Genomic DNA, 23,475 nt, shown 5'->3' on the forward strand with positions numbered 1-23,475 from the left:
TGGCCTGGCACCAGGGCCCCCTTCCATACACCACCCTCAGGAAATGTCCTCCAGGGCCCGGCGCCGGGGCCCCCTCCCATACCCCACCCTCAGGATATGTCCTCCATGGCCTGGTGCCAGGGCCTCCTCCCATAAACCACCCTCAGGATATGTCCTCCAAGGCCTGGTGCCAGGGTCCCCTCCCATACACCACCCTCAGGATAGGTCCCCCATGGCATGGCACCAGGGCCCCCTTCCATACCCCACCCTCAGGATATGTCCCCCATGGCCTGGTGCCAGGCCCCCCACACTTTATCAAATTTCTTTGGGCGGGCATGCACCCTCAGTATACCATTTTTTGGAAACTCATGCACCGGTTTACGTTATCCTTCTAGTTTCTCTGCTCCGGGACCTCGCCAGTCCCACAACCTGATGACCTCACACTTTGCCACCCTGAATGCCATATTACAGAAGAGGAGGGGAGTCCAGCGACTGGTCACCCATATGCCCAGGGCTATCAGTTGGCGGAACAATTAAATCGCGTAGTCCAGGATCTTCAAGAGTAGTTTTCCTATCCCCCCCAGTACTTTGGGAAGATAGGGTGTTCCCTAGTAGTGTGGAATAGCGTTCCCCTTCGTCTGCAGCCTCTCAGACATCTGTCTGAGTCCACCCTACCCTACCCATATGGAACAGTGTTGATCGGGTAAAGTAGGCCCTATGGAGGAGTTTCAGTTGTACCAATTGAAATAGGCCTGTATAGCCACCTCCCAAGGATACCTGCAGGCCGCCTCCCGAGGATACCTACAGGCCGCCCCCAATCATAGTCTTCCATCCTGCCCAACTCCTCCTCCCACTTATCCCGGAGGCGATCCAATGGGGGGGAACGTTATTCTGTAGTAGGGTTTAGTATGGTGTAGACACAGAATGATTGGTGATGGGGGAGCCCCCATTAATCTGTACTTGAGGGGTGATTCATCTGGGCCTCCCTCAAGGCCTCTGTATGCCGTCAAAGGAGGTCACGAAGGTGCGGATACCGTAGATATTGTCCAATGATAATTCGTAATGGTTGGAGCTCTGGGCATGGTGTCCTCTCTTAACCCATCCGTAGGCCCCCCACCGTAGGTATTCCTATTGTGGCAGATTTAGCATGGCCATCATTAGATCTAATTCTTCAGTGTCTTGGGCTCAGAACTGTTTAAAGAGAGATCTGTAGCACAGTAACTTATTTTAAAAAAAAATCTATATCTTACTGCACTTTGGAAGGAACCTGTGAACCAACAGGTCTTCAACAAAAGAAGACTTTGGGCTTTTTCCACCAAGACCCAATGACCGAGAATCCACCTTTAGAATGGGGGACTACAATAGAAACATTGAATTAATCTATTGAAGGGGGGATCCAATGGAAACATTAAATCTATTGGATGGGGGACTCCAATGGAAACATTGAATTCAACTTTAGAATGGGGGAATATTGAATGAATCTATAGAATGGGGAGCTCCAATGGAGACACTGAATGAATCTATAGAATGGGGGATCCAATGGAAACATTGATGAATGAATCTATAGAATGGGGGGCTCCGATGGAAACTTTGAAATAATCTATGGCATGGGGGTGGCTCCAATGGAAATATTGATGAATAATTCTATAGAATGGCGGCTCCAATGGAAACACTGAATGAAACTATAGAATGGGGGGATCCAATGGAAACATTGATGAATAATTCTATATAATGGGGCTCCAATGGAAACAATGAATTAATCTATAGCATGGAGGGGCTCCAGTGGAAACTGATGAATATTTCTATAGAATGGGGTCTTCAATTGAAACATTGATGCATTCACCTATAGAATGGGAGGCTCCAATGGAGACATTTATGAATGAATCTATAGAATGGGGGGCTCCATTAATGAATCTATGGAACGGGGGCTCCAATGAAAATACTGATTAATCAATCTATAGAATGAGGGGCTCCAATGGAAACATTGATGAATGAATCTATAGAATTGGGGGCTCCATGAATGAATCTATGGAATGGGGGGGGCTCCAATGGAAATATTGATGAATGAATCTATAGACTGAGGGACTCCAATTGAAACATTGGTGAATTAATCTATAGAATGGGTGGCACCAATGGAAACGTTGATGAATTCATCTATATAATGGGAGGCTCCAATGGAAACATTGATGAATGAATCTATAGAAAGGGGGGCTCCAATGGAAACATTGATGAATTGATCTATAGAATATGAGAAATATATACTTAGTTACACCCTTCCTTAGAAGAAGTACTGTAAGGAAACGGTAAAGTAAACCAAATAGTGTCAGTTTGAGTAACTTAGAAATGAGACCTTGCAGGACCATAGATATCCGTTTACTAATTCTCCTGTCTCCACACTGGGAAGACCACAGGCTTACAACCTTGCTGACAGCTGGGGAGCGAGGGGTGACACACAAATTTCTGACATACAGGACCTGACCCAGCTCACTGTCTTGTGATGGCAGCAAAACACATACACACCCTGGAAGTTTTTCTCCCACATAAGAAATCACTCCGCTGCCTCTTTCTTGAGGCTTATGCTGGTTGAGGCTTGGGCTACCCTGAGACTGACCGCCCCCTCCCCTCTTCCACAGTGTAGCAGGCGGCACCATGCAACAATGCAAAGGTAGCAGCAACTTCAGCGGTGCATGTTCAAAACAAGCATGAGCCAGAACATGGCAACTGAAAGAGGATAGGAAGACTGGAGTCATGAACATAGAAGAAATACTCCCTCTGGGGACTCATTGCACTGTATCACCAATGACATGGCTGCATGTCCTGGCTACACTGAGAGTCACGGGAAAGAGTTACGATGATTCAATGCCTGAAGATTGACACTTCCAGCAACCAACCGCTGGGGGTGGGCGGAGTTTTGGCCTCCTTTTTACATTGTGTTAGCTCTCATTAACAGGTAAAGCTGTGTGCAGCCGGGCCTGAAAAGACGGCACGAGGTGGATGAGAGAGATACAGGCGCTGGACATGGGAGCGCTACAGTCTGTTGCCAGAGTAGAGGTTTAGGGAGTTGTAGGGAGGGCAGTAGAAGGTAACATGAATTTTCTGAAAAGTAAAATATTTTTGAAAATCTGCATACTATCCAAACATCTGGGTCTCTTTTGTATAGCAAGCATTGAAAATGCAATAGGTCTCGCCTTTTATTAAGTTAAAGCTATTTGCTTTGCTAATGGTATTGTATAGCAAAGCAAACGACTTTGACTTAACGAAAGGCGAGATCTATTGCATTTTTAATGCTTGTTTAACACACTTCGACCTGCTGTGTGTCTGGCAGAAGTACCTTATTCAATCACGGGTTTTACTTTATAACGGGACACTTGCGTTTTGCTTACTCACTCTAAATGAAAAACCACAGGAGGTTAAGTAGCACTGCTTCTGCTTAAAGAAGCCTTGTGGATGCGATGCCTCTCTGTTCTGCCCCAAGGGTGTGGGACGCAAGGACGTCGAGTGAGGAGAAGAGCAGCGTTGCATGTGTAAAAACAGGCGCTGGGCTCTGCCCTGAGCCAGCAAAGCCCGTCATGATAGGTCTTATATGTTATACAGGAGTAAGTGATTTTCTGTCATGACGCGTTAACCATGCACTGTCACACGTCTGCTAATGGACACATTTCCCCAGGACCGACCTGCTCACATTACACAGCAAAGAGTGCGGTCTCAGACCAATGCACAAAAACACAAGCGTGGCCTAGTGGGGATTTCGGAATATATGTAGGCCTCTAATATAACACGACACCAGAGCACGGCACTGCGGTCACACCACACTGGACTGCATGGTGGCACTGCACTGAACAACACCAGAGCATGGCACTGCGGTCACACCACACCGGTGGCACTGAACAACATGGCACCACAACTGGCAACAAGACATCACATTAAACAACAGAATGCAATATTAGAAAACATGACGTAACACTGTGCAGTATGGTACTACAATGCGCACAGCATGGCAGCTCCACAGAGGACTACACAACAGCACAACACAGAACAACATACAGCCTGGTACTGTGCTGAACAACATGACCCAGTACAATGCCATCACACTAGACAACATGATACCACACAAGACAACTCAATACAACACTAGACAACATGGCAGCATACTGCCAAGGTCAACACCAGAGATCCTCATTACAGCATTGCTTTGGACAACGTAGCACATGGTGCTACAGAGGAGTTGGCTAGGGCTGCCAACTTCAAATCTGGGGAACTGGGTTCGACTCTCTGCAATGAGGCTGAACACCCTGTGATTCTGGGTAAATCACTTAATCTCCCGTGCCTAACAAAAATGAATGTGTGTCCTCATGTAACGCAACTGGTGCTATGTAAGGCGCTCTGACACCCGATACCGGGCCAAGTTCGCTCTAAATAAAACTCCTAAAAAAACGCACAACACAACATGGACATTACACTAGAAAGTATGAAGCCACAGTGGAAAACGAGATGGCACCATATTAAACAACATGGCACAACTTTGGTTAACATGGCATCACAATGAACAGCACAGCATCACACTAGACAGAAGGACACCACAAAAGACAAAACGTCACCACACAAAACGCCATGGCCCAGCAATGGATGATATGACATCAGCTTAGCAACATGACACCACACTAGACAAAATGGCACCACTCTCCAACCCCGATGGCGCCACACTGGTTACTATGGCACCAGACTAAACCGTGTGGTACAAAACTTAGTAACACTGAAGCACAGTAGGCAACAAGAAACCTCACTAAAACATAGACTGCACCCCATGCTATGTGGCACTAGTCAAGAAAAACAGCACCACACTGCACAGGCAGGCGCGAGACTAGACTGAAAGGCACAGCACTGAACAGCACAGTAGCAACAGGCTTGACAATATGATGTCAGTCTGGCTTAACACTGCACACGCTGGGCAAAACTAAACTGCCACGTTAAAATGTTCAGAGAGCTCCTAATACAATACCTCGAGACTGACAAAGCAAATAGGTACGTAGCTGTCCTTAGTACAGCAGGTGCCGTGGCACCGGGGCTCGGGGGTGTAAGTGCGCATCTCACGTCAATTGTCACTATTTATTGCTCTCTCACAGGGAGGTTGTCGTTCCATTTCCTCCTGCTTGCACTAGGGCCCATGGTGCCCCATGAAAAACAAAAAAAGAGTAAATAGCCATTGCAAAAAAAGTCCCGAGTTTCAAGGCGCAGCCCTTCCTGCGGGTGGAACACACACTTGCCAACCAGTGTTTGTGGAAACCAATATCCATCTAAAACTGTTTCTTTTCTAATCACTCTGCTAATAGTCTAATCATACGGCGTGCTGCAAAAACTGCAGGTTAATGGGTGCCCTGTCTGAGTGTATTTGCGTGCAGAAAAAAACCACACACATCATGGAGGGCAAAGAGAGAGAGGGGTGGGGAGGCGCAGGGGGCTCGAGCCACCAGCATCCTGAAAGGAGCCCCGGCTGGCCCCCTCCCACACTTCAACGAACCCCACAGCGCACCAGGACAGAAACGGAGGTGGGGCGGGGGTAGCGCGCGCGAGAACTTCCCACACACTCTAGACAGATGATGTCTGCAAGAGGGGAAGTATCTTATTGCCCCGTGTTTGTGCACCATACTGATAAATTTGAATATTCGTTAAGAGAAAACATTATGTTTATACAAAATAAGTTGCCACAAAAATGAGGAGTCCCGTTCTAACTGCATCACATAGGCATTTTTTCAGTCACGCAACTTGCTCCTCAAACTGAAATGGCGGTACTATCCTAGGAAATGCATTGAAGTCTGCTAAATCACCATCCGCGTTGTATACATATCGCATTAGAAAAGTTTTAAGAGTGTGCCAAAACTCTTCCTCAAAGTCATTAAGTGCATATCTTGATAACCAGGTGGCGTTCTACAATCTAAAGCGCTGCTTAGGATGAAATGGGTTACACAGGAGTTTGGAAATACTTTGGCTGACAATTTTAATTTAAGCAAAGATGCTTCTGCAGCCCACTGCGCGCTGTTTTTGCAGGTCCACACAGACGCAATATTGACTAAAAGGCAAGACGGGGGGGGGCGCGTGTGTTAGCCCCTACATACCCTGGAGTGGTTGAACGCGCAGCCAGCCTTTTGATGACAGACCTGGTTCTGGGGTTCTGAGGAGCCCCCACTGTCCGAACATTTCTGCTTCACCATCCAGTCTTCGATCCGCTTGCAAGACAGGCAGGCGTTCACCGCAAAACTGTCCCCTGCGAGGAAAGTGAAAGCGTGTATGTTTACCCTTCGATTCCTTCACGTGTTAGAACTACACGGCTTCCGATGATGTAGGGGGGGACGCCTTCCAGCATAGAAAGAAAGTCGCTTGTATGGCGTATATTACGCGACACCAAAGAAAGGCGCAGTCTGTACCCAGGTTTTTTTTTTTAGATGTTTACACATATTAAAGCTGGGCAAAAGGTTCACATCAAAAGTAGCAGTGTAACACCGGAGCGCAACCGTTGGCAACTAAACAAATCGTGTATCTCCCCATGCCGAAAATAAAATGTTAACTTTGCGTCTGTCAGATGAAAGTGATACCTCTTTAACAAGTCATCACCCAAATAGAAAAACAAACGCTCGCAATTGTTTTTTTCGTTACTACACTTTTCTATTTTAGAGCCGTCCCAGTTGGACTGGCTCGCCTGACTTCCACCAAAAGGGTTCTTATCTTTATGGGGCCATGGGTTTGGCCCCATAAAGATAAAAAACCTTTTAGGCCAGCAGTAAGTCCGGGCAGCCAGTCCAACTGGGACGGCTCTAAAATAGAAAAGTGTACGTCACTAGATGCTCTTTTCTAATGGCTGGCCAACGTTTAGCATAAACGGTGACGCCAGCCAATGGAAAAGAGGGGCGGGGCTTAAAGGCCACTAGAGAAATCTACCCTAACTCATTAAATCTCGCCAGCGAGACTGCGCATGTCTGCACAGTCTATGCCAGGCGAGACCTAAAAAGAGCTGGTGATAGATCAGTGATTTGAGCTCAGGCCTTGCACACTGTGTCACCTTCTAGTTACTGGCCACATTCAACACAAGATAGCTCAGGAGGTGTGTGAGTGAGTGTGTGATTTTGTGTGCGCAGGCGTGGGTGGGCAGGTGCAGGCGCTCACCTGGACCTTGAATACATGAGTGTCCCTGGTGGTACGGGTACTGGCACTCACCTGGCCCTTGAATGCATCAGTGCGTCCCTGTTAGGTGAAGGTACTGGTGCTCACTTGGCCCTTGAATGCATCAGTGCGTCCCTGTTAGGTGAGGGTACTGGCACTCACTTGGCCCTTGAATGCATCAGTGTGTCCCTGGCGGTACAGGTAGTGTCTCTCTCCGGGCCCTTGAATGCATCAGAGTGTCTCTGGCGGTACAGGTAGTGTCTCTCTCCGGCCCCTTGAATGCATCAGTGCGTCCCTGTTAGGTGAGGGTACTGGCGCTCACTTGGCCCTTGAATGCATCAGTGTGTCCCTGGTGGTACAGGTAGTGTCTCTCTCCGGGCCCTTGAATGCATCAGTGCGTCCCTGTTAGGTGAGGGTACTGGTGCTCACTTGGCCCTTGAATGCATCAGTGTGTCCCTGGTGGTACAGGTAGTGTCTCTCCAGGCCCTTGAATGCATCAGTGTGTCCCTGGTGGTACAGGTAGTGTCTGTCTCCGGGCCCTTGAATGCATCAGTGTGTCCCTGGCGGTACAGGTAGTGTCTCTCTCCGGGCCCTTGAATGCATTAGTGCGTCGCTGGTGGTACGGGTACTGGCGCTTACCTGGCCCTTGAATGCATCAGTGTCCCTGTTAGGTGAGGGTACTGGCACTCACTTGGCCCTTGAATGCATCAGTGCATCCCTGGTAGTACAGGTAGCGTCTCTCTCCGGGCCCTTGAATGCATCAGAGTGTCCCTGGCGGTACAGGTAGTGTCTCTCTCCGGGCCCTTGAATGCATCAGTGCGTCCCTGTTAGGTGAGGGTACTGGCACTCACTTGGCCCTTGAATGCATCAGTGCATCCCTGGTAGTACAGGTAGCATCTCTCTCCGGGCCCTTGAATGCATCAGTGTGTCCCTGGCGGTACATGTAGTCTCTCTCTCCGGGCCCTTGAATGCATCAGTGCGTCCCTGGCGGTACAGGTAGTGTCTCTCTCCGGGCCCTTGAATGCATCAGTGCGTCCCTGTTAGGTGAGGGTACTGGCACTCACTTGGCCCTTGAATGCATCAGTGTGTCCCTGGTGCTACGGGTACTGGTGCTTACCTGGCCCTTGAATGCATCAGTGCGTCCCTGGTGGTACAGGTAGTCTCTCTCTCCGGGCCCTTGAATGCATCAGTGTCCCTGGTGGTACAGGTAGTGTCTCTCGCTGGGCCCTTGAATGCATCAGTGTCCCTGGTGGTACAGGTAGTGTCTCTCTCCGGGCCCTTGAGTCCATCAGTGTGTCCCTGGTGGTACAGGTAGTGTCTCTCTGGGCCCTTGAATGCATCAGTGTGTCCCTGGCGGTACAGGTAGTGTCTGTCTCCGGGCCCTTGAATGCATCAGTGTCCCTGGTGGTACAGGTAGTGTCTCTCTCTGGGCCCTTGAATGCATCAGTGTCCCTGGTGGTACAGGTAGTGTCTCTCTCCGGGCCCTTGAGCCCATCAGTGTGTCCCTGGTGGTACAGGTAGTGTCTCTCTGGGCCCTTGAATGCATCAGTGTGTCCCTGGCGGTACAGGTAGTGTCTGTCTCCGGGCCCTTGAATGCATCAGTGTGTCCCTGGCGGTACAGGTAGTCTCTCTCTCCGGGCCCTTGAATGCATCAGTGTGTCCCTGGCGGTACATGTAGTCTCTCTCTCCGGGCCCTTGAATGCATCAGTGCGTCCCTGGCGGTACAGGTAGTGTCTCTCTCCGGGCCCTTGAATGCATCAGTGTGTCCCTGGTGGTACAGGTAGTGTCTCTCTCCGGGCCCTTGAATGCATCAGTGCGTCCCTGGTGGTACAGGTAGTGTCTCTCTCCGGGCCCTTGAATGCATCAGTGCGTCCCTGGCGGTACAGGTAGTGTCTCTCTCCGGGCCCTTGAATGCATCAGTGTCCCTGGTGGTACAGGTAGTGTCTCTCTCCGGGCCCTTGAATGCATCAGTGTGTCCCTGGTGGTAGTGTCTCTCTCCGGGCCCTTGAATGCATCAGTGTCCCTGGTGGTACAGGTAGTGTCTCTCTCCGGGCCCTTGAATGCATCAGTGCGTCCCTGGCGGTACAGGTAGTGTCTCTCTCCGGGCCCTTGAATGCATCAGTGTCCCTGGCGGTACAGGTAGTGTCTCTTTCCGGGCCATTGAATACATCAGTGCGTCCCTGGCGGTACAGGTAGTGTCTCTCCGGGCCCTTGAATGCAGCAGTGCGTCCCTGGTGGTACAGGTAGTGTCTCTCCGGGCCCTTGAGTGCATCAGTGTGTCCCTGGTGGTACAGGTAGTGTCTCTCTCCGGGCCCTTGAATGCATCAGTGCGTCCCTGGCGGTACAGGTAGTGTCTCTCTCCGGGCCCTTGAATGCATCAGTGTCCCTGGCGGTACAGGTAGTGTCTCTTTCCGGGCCCTTGAATACATCAGTGCGTCCCTGGCGGTACAGGTAGTGTCTCTCGGGCCCTTGAATGCAGCAGTGCGTCCCTGGTGGTACAGGTAGTGTCTCTCCGGGCCCTTGAATGCATCAGTGTCCCTGGCGGTTCAGGTAGTGTCTCTCTTCGGGCCCTTGAATGCATCAGTGTGTCCCTGGTGGTAGTGTCTCTCTCCGGGCCCTTGAATGCATCAGTGTGTCCCTGGTGGTACGGGTAGTGTCTGTCTCCGGGCCCTTGAATGCATCAGTGCGTCCCTGGTGGTACAGGTAGTGTGTCTCTCCGGGCCCTTGAATGCATCAGTGCGTCCCTGGTGGTACAGGTAGTGTCTCTCTCCGGGCCCTTGAATGCATCAGTGCATCCCTGGTGGTGCAGGTAGTGTCTATTTCCGGGCCCTTGAATGCATCAGTGTCCCTGGTGGTTCAGGTAGTGTCTCTCTCCGGGCCCTTGAATGCATCAGTGTGTCCCTGGTGGTAGTGTCTCTCTCCGGGCCCTTGAATGCATCAGTGTGTCCCTGGTGGTACAGGTAGTGTCTCTCTCCGGGCCCTTGAATGCATCAGTGTGTCCCTGGCGGTACAGGTAGTGTCTCTCTCCGGGCCCTTGAATGCATCAGTGTGTCCCTGGTGGTACAGGTAGTGTCTGTCTCCGGGCCCTTGAATGCATCAGTGTGTCCCTGGCGGTACAGGTAGTGTCTCTCTCCGGGCCCTTGAATGCATCAGTGCGTCCCTGGTGGTACAGGTAGTGTCTCTCTCCGGGCCCTTGAATGCATCAGTGCATCCCTGGTGGTACAGGTAGTGTCTCTCACCGGGCCCTTGAATGCATCAGTGTCCCTGGCGGTTCAGGTAGTGTCTCTCTCCGGGCCCTTGAATGCATCAGTGTGTCCCTGGTGGTAGTGTCTCTGTCCGGGCCACAGGTAGTGTCTCTCTCCGGGCCCTTGAATGCATCAGTGTGTCCCTGGTGGTAGTGTCTCTGTCCGGGCCACAGGTAGTGTCTCTCTCCGGGCCCTTGAATGCATCAGTGTGTCCCTGGCGGTACAGGTAGTGTCTCTCTCCGGGCCCTTGAATGCATCAGTGCGTCCCTGGTGGTACGGGTACTGGCACTCACTTGGCCCTTGAATGCATCAGTGCGTCCCTGGTGGTACAGGTAGTGTCTCTCTCCGGGCCCTTGAATGCATCAGTGTCCCTGGCGGTACAGGTAGTGTCTCTCCGGGCCCTTGAATGCATCAGTGTGTCCCTGGCGGTACAGGTAGTGTCTCTCCGGGCCCTTGAATGCATCAGTGTGTCCCTGGCGGTGCAGGTAGTATCTCTCTCCGGGCCCTTGAATGCATCAGTGTCCCTGGCGGTACAGGTAGGGTCTCTTTCCGGGCCCTTGAATACATCAGTGCGTCCCTGGTGGTACAGGTAGTGTCTCTCTCCGGGCCCTTGAATGCATCAGTGTCCCTGGTGGTAGAGGTAGTGTCTCTCTCCGGGCCCTTGAATGCATCAGTGTCCCTGGCGGTACAGGTAGTGTCTCTTTCCGGGCCCTTGAATACATCAGTGCGTCCCTGGTGGTACAGGTAGTGTCTCTCTCCGGGCCCTTGAATGCATCAGTGTCCCTGGTGGTACGGGTACTGGCACTCACTTGGCCCTTGAATGCATCAGTGCGTCCCTGGCGGTGCAGGTAGTGTCTCTCTCCGGGCCCTTGAATGCATCAGTGTCCCTGGCGGTACAGGTAGTGTCTCTTTCCGGGCCCTTGAATGCATCAGTGCGTCCCTGGCGGTGCAGGTAGTGTCTCTCTCCGGGCCCTTGAATGCATCAGTGCGTCCCTGGTGGTACAGGTAGTGTCTCTCTCCGGGCCCTTGAATGCATCAGTGCATCCCTGGCGGTGCAGGTAGTGTCTCTCTCCGGGGCCTTGAATGCATCAGTGTCCCTGGCGGTACAGGTAGTGTCTCTCTCCGGGCCCTTGAATGCATCAGTGCGTCCCTGTTAGGTGAGGAACTGGCGCTCACTTGTCCCTTGAATGCATCAGTGTGTCCCTGGTGGTACAGGTAGTGTCTCTCTCAGGGGCCTTGAATGCATCAGTGTCCCTGGCGGTACAGGTAGTGTCTCTCTCCGGGCCCTTGAATGCATCAGTGCGTCCCTGTTAGGTGAGGGTACTGGTGCTCACTTGGCCCTTGAATGCATCAGTGTGTCCCTGGTGGTACAGGTAGTGTCTCTCCAGGCCCTGGAATGCATCAGTGTGTCCCTGGTGGTACAGGTAGTGTGTCTCCGGGCCCTTGAATGCATCAGTGTGTCCCTGGCGGTACAGGTAGTGTCTCTCTCCGGGCCCTTGAATGCATTAGTGCGTCGCTGGTGGTACGGGTACTGGCGCTTACCTGGCCCTTGAATGCATCAGTGCGTCCCTGTTAGGTGAGGGTACTGGCACTCACTTGGCCCTTGAATGCATCAGTGCATCCCTGGTAGTACAGGTAGCGTCTCTCTCCGGGCCCTTGAATGCATCAGAGTGTCCCTGGCGGTACAGGTAGTGTCTCTCTCCGGGCCCTTGAATGCATCAGTGCGTCCCTGTTAGGTGAGGGTACTGGCACTCACTTGGCCCTTGAATGCATCAGTGCATCCCTGGTAGTACAGGTAGCATCTCTCTCCGGGCCCTTGAATGCATCAGAGTGTCCCTGGCGGTACAGGTAGTGTCTCTCTCCGGGCCCTTGAATGCATCAGTGCGTCCCTGTTAGGTGAGGGTACTGGCGCTCACTTGGCCCTTGAATGCATCAGTGTGTCCCTGGTGCTACGGGTACTGGTGCTTACCTGGCCCTTGAATGCATCAGTGCGTCCCTGGTGGTACAGGTAGTCTCTCTCTCCGGGCCCTTGAATGCATCAGTGTCCCGGGTGGTACAGGTAGTGTCTCTCTCTGGGCCCTTGAATGCATCAGTGTCCCTGGTGGTACAGGTAGTGTCTCTCTCCGGGCCCTTGAGTCCATCAGTGTGTCCCTGGTGGTACAGTTAGTGTCTCTCTGGGCCCTTGAATGCATCAGTGTGTCCCTGGCGGTACAGGTAGTGTCTGTCTCCGGGCCCTTGAATGCATCAGTGTCCCTGGTGGTACAGGTAGTGTCTCTCTCTGGGCCCTTGAATGCATCCGTGTCCCTGGTGGTACAGGTAGTGTCTCTCTCCGGGCCCTTGAGTCCATCAGTGTGTCCCTGGTGGTACAGGTAGTGTCTCTCTGGGCCCTTGAATGCATCAGTGTGTCCCTGGCGGTACAGGTAGTGTCTGTCTCCGGGCCCTTGAATGCATCAGTGTGTCCCTGGCGGTACAGGTAGTCTCTCTCTCCGGGCCCTTGAATGCATCAGTGTGTCCCTGGCGGTACATGTAGTCTCTCTCTCCGGGCCCTTGAATGCATCAGTGCGTCCCTGGCGGTACAGGTAGTGTCTCTCTCCGGGCCCTTGAATGCATCAGTGTGTCCCTGGTGGTACAGGTAGTGTCTCTCTCCGGGCCCTTGAATGCATCAGTGCGTCCCTGGTGGTACAGGTAGTGTCTCTCTCCGGGCCCTTGAATGCATCAGTGCGTCCCTGGCGGTACAGGTAGTGTCTCTCTCCGGGCCCTTGAATGCATCAGTGTCCCTGGTGGTACAGGTAGTGTCTCTCTCCGGGCCCTTGAATGCATCAGTGTGTCCCTGGTGGTAGTGTCTCTCTCCGGGCCCTTGAATGCATCAGTGTCCCTGGTGGTACAGGTAGTGTCTCTCTCCGGGCCCTTGAATGCATCAGTGCGTCCCTGGCGGTACAGGTAGTGTCTCTCTCCGGGCCCTTGAATGCATCAGTGTCCTTGGCGGTACAGGTAGTGTCTCTTTCCGGGCCATTGAATACATCAGTGCGTCCCTGGCGGTACAGGTAGTGTCTCTCCGGGCCCTTGAATGCAGCAGTGCGTCCCTGGTGGTACAGGTAGTGTCTCTCCGGGCCCTTGAGTGCATCAGTGTGTCCCTGGTGGTACAGGTAGTGTCTCTCTCTGGGCCCTTGAATGCATCAGTGTGTCCCTGGCGGTACAGGTAGTGTCTCTCTCCGGGCCCTTGAATGCATCAGTGTCCCTGGCGGTACAGGTAGTGTCTCTTTCCGGGCCCTTGAATACATCAGTGCGTCCCTGGCGGTACAGGTAGTGTCTCTCCGGGCCCTTGAATGCAGCAGTGCGTCCCTGGTGGTACAGGTAGTGTCTCTCCGGGCCCTTGAATGCATCAGTGTCCCTGGCGGTTCAGGTAGTGTCTCTCTTCGGGCCCTTGAATGCATCAGTGTGTCCCTGGTGGTAGTGTCTCTCTCCGGGCCCTTGAATGCATCAGTGTGTCCCTGGTGGTACGGGTAGTGTCTGTCTCCGGGCCCTTGAATGCATCAGTGCGTCCCTGGTGGTACAGGTAGTGTCTCTCTCCGGGCCCTTGAATGCATCAGTGCGTCCCTGGTGGTACAGGTAGTGTCTCTCTCCGGGCCCTTGAATGCATCAGTGCATCCCTGGTGGTACAGGTAGTGTCTATCTCCGGGCCCTTGAATGCATCAGTTTCCCTGGTGGTTCAGGTAGTGTCTCTCTCCGGGCCCTTGAATGCATCAGTGTGTCCCTGTTGGTAGTGTCTCTCTCCGGGCCCTTGAATGCATCAGTGTGTCCCTGGTGGTACAGGTAGTGTCTCTCTCCGGGCCCTTGAATGCATCAGTGTGTCCCTGGCGGTACAGGTAGTGTCTCTCTCCGGGCCCTTGAATGCATCAGTGTGTCCCTGGTGGTACAGGTAGTGTCTGTCTCCGGGCCCTTGAATGCATCAGTGTGTCCCTGGCGGTACAGGTAGTGTCTCTCTCCGGGCCCTTGAATGCATCAGTGCGTCCCTGGTGGTACAGGTAGTGTCTCTCTCCGGGCCCTTGAATGTATCAGTGCATCCCTGGTGGTACAGGTAGTGTCTCTCACCGGGCCCTTGAATGCATCAGTGTCCCTGGCGGTTCAGGTAGTGTCTCTCTCCGGGCCCTTGAATGCATCAGTGTATCCCTGGTGGTAGTGTCTCTGTCCGGGCCACAGGTAGTGTCTCTCTCCGGGCCCTTGAATGCATCAGTGTGTCCCTAGCGGTACAGGTAGTGTCTCTCTCCGGGCCCTTGAATGCATCAGTGTGTCCCTGGTGGTACAGGTAGTGTCTGTCTCCGGGCCCTTGAGTGCATCACTGTGTCCCTGGCGGTACAGGTAGTCTCTCTCTCCAGGCCCTTGAATGCATCAGTGTGTCCCTGGCGGTACAGGTAGTGTCTCTCTCCGGGCCCTTGAATGCATCAGTGCGTCCCTGGTAGTACGGGTACTGGCACTCACTTGGCCCTTGAATGCATCAGTGCGTCCCTGGTGGTACAGGTAGTGTCTCTCTCCGGGCCCTTGAATGCATCAGTGTCCCTGGCGGTACAGGTAGTGTCTCTCCGGGCCCTTGAATGCATCAGTGTGTCCCTGGCGGTACAGGTAGTGTCTCTCCGGGCCCTTGAATGCATCAGTGTGTCCCTGGCGGTGCAGGTAGTATCTCTCTCCGGGCCCTTGAATGCATCAGTGTCCCTGGCGGTACAGGTAGGGTCTCTTTCCGGGCCCTTGAATACATCAGTGCGTCCCTGGTGGTAGTGTCTCTCTCCGGGCCCTTGAATGCATCAGTGTGTCCCTGGTGGTACGGGTAGTGTCTGTCTCCGGGCCCTTGAATGCATCAGTGCGTCCCTGGTGGTACAGGTAGTGTCTCTCTCCGGGCCCTTGAATGCATCAGTGTCCCTGGTGGTACAGGTAGTGTCTCTCTCCGGGCCCTTGAATGCATCAGTGTCCCTGGCGGTACAGGTAGTGTCTCTTTCCGGGCCCTTGAATACATCAGTGCGTCCCTGGTGGTACAGGTAGTGTCTCTCTCCGGGCCCTTGAATGCATCAGTGTCCCTGGTGGTACGGGTACTGGCACTCACTTGGCCCTTGAATGCATCAGTGCGTCCCTGGCGGTGCAGGTAGTGTCTCTCTCCGGGCCCTTGAATGCATCAGTGTCCCTGGCGGTACAGGTAGTGTCTCTTTCCGGGCCCTTGAATGCATCAGTGCGTCCCTGGCGGTGCAGGTAGTGTCTCTCTCCGGGCCCTTGAATGCATCAGTGTCCCTGGCGGTACAGGTAATGTCTCTTTCCGGGCCCTTGAATGCATCAGTGCATCCCTGGCGGTGCAGGTAGTGTCTCTCTCCGGGCCCTTGAATGCATCAGTGTCCCTGGTGGTACAGGTAGTGTCTCTTTCCGGGCCCTTGAATGCATCAGTGCGTTTCTGGTGGTGCAGGTAGTGTCTCTCTCCGGGCCTTTGAATGCATCAGTGTCCCTGGCGGTACAGGTAGTGTCTCTTTCCGGCCCCTTGAATACATCAGTGCGTCCCTGGTGGTACGGGTACTGCCTCTCACGTGCTCTCTGGTTTTGCTGTCTCTCTCCCCTGCAGGCTCCAGACACGTACCTGATGATCTGGGTTGTGACAGACGGCATCTCGTTCCTCCTCATCGTTTGGGCCTTCGTCCTTCGACGGTAACTTCTCATCTGTGCTTTTTATGCTGTCACAAGTAATGATTACCCCTCTGCAAAATTCACTCACTCCTTTTGTGTTTTTTTGCAGGAAATGTTGCAAGAGAGACGATGCTGCAGGTAATCTAAGCTACTGGCCTGAGCGGGGCAGCTCCATAGGTGTGCGTCTCCTATCTCAGTGCCCCCACTCTCTCATTCTGCACTCTGCACTGCACTCATCTCTTTGTATCCCAAACTACTCTCGCGCTCTCTGCACTTGCCCTCTTTCTATCTACACTCCAACCGTCTCTTTGTACCCCCAGCCTGCTCTCGCGCTCTCTGCCTCTTTCTATCTACACTCCAACCGTCTCTTTGTACCCCTGGCCTGCTCTCGTGCTCTGTCTCTTTCTAGCTACACTCCAACCGTCTCTTTGTACCCCCAGCCTGCTCTCGCGCTCTCTGCCTCTTTCTATCTACACTCCAACCGTCTCTTTGTACCCCTGGCCTGCTCTCGTGCTCTGTCTCTTTCTATCTACACCCCAACCGTCTCTTTGTACCCCCAGCCTGCTCTCGCGCTCTCTGCCTCTTTCTATCTACACTCCAACCGTCTCTTTGTACCCCCAGCCTGCTCTCGCGCTCTCTGCACTTGCCCTCTTTCTATCTACACTCCAACCGTCTCTTTGTACCCCTGGCCTGCTCTCGCGCTCTCTGCACTTGCCCTCTTTCTATCTACACTCCAACCGTCTTTGTACCCCCAGCCTGCTCTCTGCACTTGCCCTCTTTCTATCTACACTCCAACCGTCTCTTTGTACCCCCAGCCTGCTCTCGCGCTCTCTGCACTTGCCCTCTTTCTATCTACACTCCAACCGTCTCTTTGTACCCCCAGCCTGCTCTCGCGCTCTCTGCCTCTTTCTATCTACACTCCAACCGTCTCTTTGTACCCCCAGCCTGCTCTCGCGCTCTCTGCTCTTGCCCTCTTTCTATCTACACTCCAACCGTCTCTCTGTACCCCCAGCCTGCTCTCGCGCTCTCTGCACTTGCCCTCTTTCTATCTACACTCCAACCGTCTCTTTGTACCCCCAGCCTGCTCTCGCGCTCTCTGCACTTGCCCTCTTTCTATCTACACTCCAACCGTCTTTGTACCCCCAGCCTGCTCTCGCGCTCTCTGCACTTGCCCTCTTTCTATCTACACTGCAACATTCTCTTTGTACCCCCAGCCTGCTCTCGCGCTCTCTGCACTTGCCCTCTTTCTATCTACACTCCAACCGTCTCTTTGTACCCCCAGCCTGCTCTCGCGCTCTCTGCACTTGCCCTCTTTCTATCTACACTGCAACCGTCTCTTTGTACCCCCAGCCTGCTCTCGCGCTCTCTGTGCTCTCTTGCCTGATGAAACTATACAGCTCTCAAACGATATTTTGTGAAAGTGGCATCACCTCATGTGTTTTGACCCAATTAAAATGTTTCCCCCACACTGCAGAATTACAAAAAAATTGCTTCATTAGTGCTTTCCTAATTCTTAGATATTCTAAAATACTTGCAGTTTATTTACAGACATTTACATTGTCTTGTGGGCTAGAAAAAAATAGCATCATACAGCCTTCCTCCAGCACACTCCCAGTACCCAGCATGATTGTCACATACATCCTCTCACTTTGAAGCCAGAGAAAGAAAAGTAAACACCCAGATACCTTTGAAGACAGAGCTCGACAGTTGACCTCTGTCTTTGTATCCACAGCGAATGTGACAAGATAAGAACAAACTTTAAAGGCCTGTTTAGAGAAAGCAAGCACTCATGGAAGAGAATAGTAAACAGGCTATGCTCCACAGGAGGCACAAAGACACACTGGACAGCCTAAAACAAAGTCAGAAAATATAAAGCAAACAACTGCAAGTAACAAAACACAAAGCCAATATGAAGCAATGGGCAGCATACATTCCCAGGAAAGCTTTCGAAATGTCCCCAAAAAGTATTTTCAAACCAGACAGCTGTGCTGTCTGATAGGCATCGACCTAAAAAGGACTCTTTTGTGGTAAAACATCTAGCTTTCTGCCAAATTTGGTGTAATTTTAAACAGCCGTATTCTCCTGTATCATTTTCTAATTTTTCAAAATAGAATTTGCATGGGGAAAAAGCATTTTGAACTCCCCTTTTTCTCTGCCCCCTTTATGGATCACCCTGAAAGTTTCCACAAAGGAGCAGAGGGAGAATTAACTTTTTTAGGAACGTTTTGTGAAGATTCATCAAACTCCACCAAAATTAATAGTCTTCAGTATCTTCCAAACGTGTGTGCGCGTGCGTGTGTGTGCGTGTGCGTATATACACACCAAATGTTAAAGTGACCTAGTTAAGTATGGTAATAAGATCTTGGCTTACTGCAACATGCCAGGGCCACCTTGCATGATGGCTAATGGCCCTTTTTAGCCTTGTTCTCTCACTGTTGCCACCTTGCTACATCTTTGGTTGCTTAACTGTGCTGACGTTTGGTAGTGTGAGGTTCCAGCGTGCTATGCTGGTGATGTTCCAATTACAGCAGTGGAAAAGCAAGTGTCAGAAATGTTAGTGGGAGGAAATAGGAGGTGTGTGTAGAAGATGTAAAGCATTGTGGCCGAGAGCGTGAGGCCTTAGCAGTACAAAGATGAAGGGAAGCTGCAAAGGTGTATCCGTTGTGCGATGGAAGATGGTACTGCTAGCCTGAGTACTAGATTGCAAATGGAGACAATATTGTGACTGTCTGTGTGTATATATGTGGCCGTGTGTGCACAACCTTGATTAAAAGGCAATGCCATTTGGATGAGTATTTCATTGCTGCAGGTATATGTTATCATATTTTTTCTCTTCCTGAAGGTGCGGAGACTGCTGTCCTACTGACACAAATTCACAACATCGCTGCGTAATTCTGGACAAGTCTTCAGGCCTCCTCATCGAACCTGATAGCCGCTTGTGCAGTCATTCTGCGGAGCGATTTGTGCTGGACACATTTTCATTTGGGTGCATATTGGTGCTGGCTCCACCGTCGCCCACTGAGTTCCTGTTAATCGGCAGAATTCACAATGGTTTTCTTGTCAGCAGAGAATTCTGGAGGTTGTAGTTGTGCAGTTCCTTGTGCACCCTGGGTTTAAGAAGACACAGGAGCAGGCAGGATATTGTCTGGGACCCCATGGTTCTATGGTCTTCCAAGCGGCGGTTCTCTTTCTAGCTCTTTGGGTGGTGGACACAACTGTGTGGTACAACCTAGAACCGTGAGCGGACATTTATCTGTATTTATGTATTCTAAGAGGTGATACTTCTGGGTTGAGGACTTACACAGCTGAATTGTTTAGAATGTATTTGCAACTGTTGCATGACAGGACTCCATATACCATCCCGCCTTTACATGCACTTTATATAAAACATACCTATGGATCAATTTGTGGGGCAGACCTATGTCCAGGATCATGAGGAATCCTGCACTGACCCTTATTGCACTGAATTTCAAAAGCAGGGTTAGAACAGTGGGTTTCGAAAAGTGGTATAAATCAGTGCATGTGGCTATAGATCTTGTCAACTTGGCGGAATCTCCCAAAACCATCATAAAAGCTGAAATGTTGCTGGAAGCCGCATCTGGGTTCTGAGGAGGATTGTTGAGTACTTGAGGTTGACGTGCACGGTGTACAGGAATCATTGTTTACCACTGTTTGGAGGGGACATATGGAGTTCTAGGGTAAAATCTGGGTAGGTGTGGAGGAGCCAGTGGATTATGAAGACTGCTTCATGGGTTGGCGGCTGAAATGGGTAGATACTGAAGGGTTTGAAAGAGTGCGTCTTCATGGTACTGCAGAACCAGATAAATCGAATCATCTGTGATACACTCGACGACGAGAGAGGATGCCACTCCGCTGTATAAATGTTTGGATCTGTGTACGAGCAGTCGTGCATGTGTATGTTTGTAGTATCGTGTGAGTATGTGCGATTGGAAGTTTGATTGGTTACCTGTAAGAAGTTGGATGGTTGAATTTGGAGGCAAGTCTGTGTGATTCTGAAAATAGGACTGGGTAGCTGATGGGATAAACGTATCGTTGCCTGTTATTTGTAAGACTGCTGGATTGTATGATAGAGGAATGGAGGAAGTGATCAGCTGGTGGGATGTTAACGGTTGGTTGCATGGAAACTTGATCATTGGTGGTTGACTGGAAATGATGGTTGCATGATATGTGATGTTAGTTCCAGAAGTGAAGGGGACAGAAACACAGTCCATTAATATCTGTAAATGGAACCGGTGCTGCTATGGGTAGAAAAACTACTGAAAGACTTTCTCCGAGCAAAAGTCCCCACACTTTTTACAGATTCGGTATAGGGTCCATTTTACGATTATTGCTAATGTTCTAAGTGTGTAGTATGTGCGCAGAGTGCTTGTATAGTTTGTCACACAAGATGCAAATTAGACCCTTCTGTGGTCTCGCTCTTGCACTGTGTGATTTAATGTTTGTTTGGTGGTAGGGTAGGAATAATAGGTCATGCGTCTCTGGTGTCCCCTCTCTTTTATCGGGCAACAGCAGGACGGCTGCAAATATGGGTGTGTTTTTGCATGAACATAACTATTTATCTTTAGGAATAGGAGTTTTAGTGTTTAAAGTTAGCTTGGGATTAGGAGGAAAAGGGATTGTCCAAAATATGGCTTTTCAGGATGTGTCTGTTTCACAGTGTTGGTCTTTCCCCTTTTTACCAACTTGCTGGGTGAAGACAGTCATGGTTTATCAGAGACATGCCTTGAGATTCACAGCAGGGGAGCTTTTTACTAGCTGGTTTGAGGGCATCCCCAAGGAGTAGAGGGGCACCAGGCATTCGGGGATCCCTCATGTTTAATGATAGCTTCAAGCAGTAAATCCTAGAATATTTCAAGGAAGACTGGTACAATTTACGGACTGTGTTAAGGAGTGTGACAGAGTTTGCTACTAATTGATGGGGATGTCAGAGATCAGAGTCAATTCTGAGACAAAAAGCCAAATGTATTTGAAATCCTATCAAGTAATTCCCAATCCGTTGCAATTCCAAACACTCCTGCAAGCTGTGGAGGCCGAGAGCTGAACCCCAGTCTCTGTTCAGCAGCGTAGATCTTCGATGCGACCCATCATTACAAGTATTGAACAAACGTCCGGCAGCGACAAGGGAGGGTGCAGTTATCCAAGTGGAATTTCTCTGTTGCCAGTGTTACTTATGCCCAAGAACAATGTCGACTCCATAACCAGTTGGAGGCTTGTTCGATACAAGAAGAGGAGGTGCTCGTTAGGACTCCTAGCTCAAGTTGAATGCGATGTTTACGCTATCAATGAGGTTCTAACCAGCTGGAGGGATTCTTATTAAGGGCTTCTTGTTCACTTTGTAGGGTATAGTAGGATATCTTGTTGGGATCTGAATCATGACTAGATCACTTAAGCCCTGCTTATTCTATCACTAAAATAGCCCATGCATGTGGTGATATTTTCTGCTGAGGTACATCAGTACAGCATTTGTGCACCTTCAGTCTCTATAGATAGTGCAATTAGAGGGTCTTTTAAGGGATCATATGGTAGCAGTTAGATTATCATTCGGGACATCAACCGAGAACAGCTAGGTAGAGCTACTAGGTTCCAGTAGAGCAGCTCAGCAGCGTTGAAGGTAAGAGTAGGATTATACGCAAAGGTCAGTCAAGTTCACCGTTCATGCTATCCACTGAGCTCTGTCCGGGGGAAGAGTACGTCTATCCATTGAGAACTGTCCAGTTCAGAAGCTAGAGTACATATCATGGGCTATCCAATAGAGAAACTAGACTTGTCATCGAAGGCTGCTACAAAAGCAGTTCAACTCTTCGAGGGCAATTCAAGTCAAGTACAACTTTATTTCAGTTTGAAAAAAAATAAAAAGTACACAATAACAAAACTTCAAAAGTAAAATGCAAACAATGTGTAGAAGTCCATAAAAACACATTATAGCATGTTATAATACAAATTATTTTAAGTGATTAAAACCAGATTTCATCAGGGTACATTATAACGAAAAAAACCACAAAGTATCTCCATACTAAGCAATTTCCATGGGGACAAAAAACACAATACATTACAAAATACCACATTTAAAAGAATTAAAACTGCTAAGAACTAAAAGCTAAAGGGCTACACAGTTGACAAGCTAGATTGTTTATTGTTGGATAGTCAATAAAGTAGTTTTATCCTGGGCCACCCATCGACCTATTAGACTACCCGTTGACCGCTGTCTAGAAGATCAATTGGATATCCGTTGCTGTCCTTCAAGCAGAGAAGTTAAGACTGTCCAATTAGGGCACTCTTATAGCACAACCAGACTGTCTTTTGAGGTTACCCATACAGCACTTAATCGATCTGGCGCATCGAACAGTTTAAACAACTGTTGTACGAAATTGCCTTCAATGGATAGTCGTCATCAGCATCCATTTGGTATTGCAGTTAGACTGTCACCCACGGGCACTCTAGTACAGCAGTGTTTTGATGGACGCCTATAAGAGCAGACTATCCATCGAGGCCCTTTCCGTAGAGGAGTTATGCTCGCCACGGAGAAACATTCACTCGACCACTTTGACAATACATCGGTGACCATCAAGTCATCGTCCAGGAGGGGAAACTCTTTATCCTCAGGGAGTCTGTCACAAGTATTAGTCAGATATCATTCTTTACAGTGTCCCTTCTTGATAAGCCTTGCACCAAGAACTGTTGTGAATCTTTTTGTGCCTTTACACTCAGTGTATGCCATTCTTGGGCTCCCTTTATCTCTATGCTTCTATCTCTTCCTTTTTATTATTTATCAACCCACCTCCATAGGTTTCCCTTTCTGCCTCTTTAAAGTAGTCCCTTTTTTCATAATTGGTTCTCTGGATCTCCCACCTTCCGCTGCCGGTCTTTCCCATCTCTTCTTGAGTCCATGTACATGTTTTCTCCTCCTGCTTTGTCTGCTGCTGTAACTGAGATGAGAAGTTTTGATTCACTGACACGTCTTCCTGAATGTTCTTTTCTATTTTTACAATGTAGTAAACATTGATGCTCTTAATAAAGTGTCCTGGTTTCTTTCTGTATAATTTGTTATGTTATGTTAATTTAATTTGATATTGTGCACAAATCACCCTGGGAGGGGACTCACCCTTAAAAACTCTTGTGCCTGGGGATTACTTTTTGCTTTGTGTTTCTCAAGCTGTAGTAATTTTGCTGACTGCCAACACCAGATTGGGTATAGACGAGGAGAGAATATCTGGAGAAGTGGAGGGTGGAGGTCCTCTCACAAAGAAGACACCGAGGGGAAACGGAGATGGCGAAGAAGAGTACCATGTAAAAGAGAAACAAGAAAACTTTGTGATCCAGAAAAGAGGTTGCACAGGATTTGTTCAACATAAATGACATTTGCCAGGACAGGGTCACAGCCTGGGAACAACATCTATTTGAATAGAATGAAGGG

At 50.3% G+C, this 23,475-nt stretch overlaps 1 protein-coding gene across 5 annotated transcripts in view; it reads left to right on the plus strand.

Moving 5' to 3' along the window:
* GDPD2 (glycerophosphodiester phosphodiesterase domain containing 2) overlaps window positions 1-23,077 on the plus strand; it is a 423,676-nt gene extending 400,599 nt beyond the window's left edge. For 3 of the 5 annotated variants that reach the window (XM_085608381.1, XM_085608383.1, XM_085608384.1), the window contains exons 14-16: window positions 15,979-16,061; window positions 16,150-16,217; window positions 18,883-23,077. In XM_085608381.1, coding sequence (XP_085464507.1) covers window positions 15,979-16,061; window positions 16,150-16,217; window positions 18,883-18,932 — 201 coding nt within the window. In that variant the 3' untranslated portion in view covers window positions 18,933-23,077. The remainder of the gene's footprint in view (window positions 1-15,978; window positions 16,062-16,149; window positions 16,218-18,882) is intronic. The other 2 variants (XM_085608385.1, XM_085608386.1) reach the window with 1 other exon arrangement.
* The last annotated feature ends 398 nt before the right edge of the window (window positions 23,078-23,475 follow it).

Source organism: Triturus cristatus, chromosome 5_2 (assembly GCF_964204655.1).
Source record: "Triturus cristatus chromosome 5_2, aTriCri1.1, whole genome shotgun sequence".
Lineage (NCBI taxonomy): Eukaryota > Metazoa > Chordata > Amphibia > Caudata > Salamandridae > Triturus > Triturus cristatus.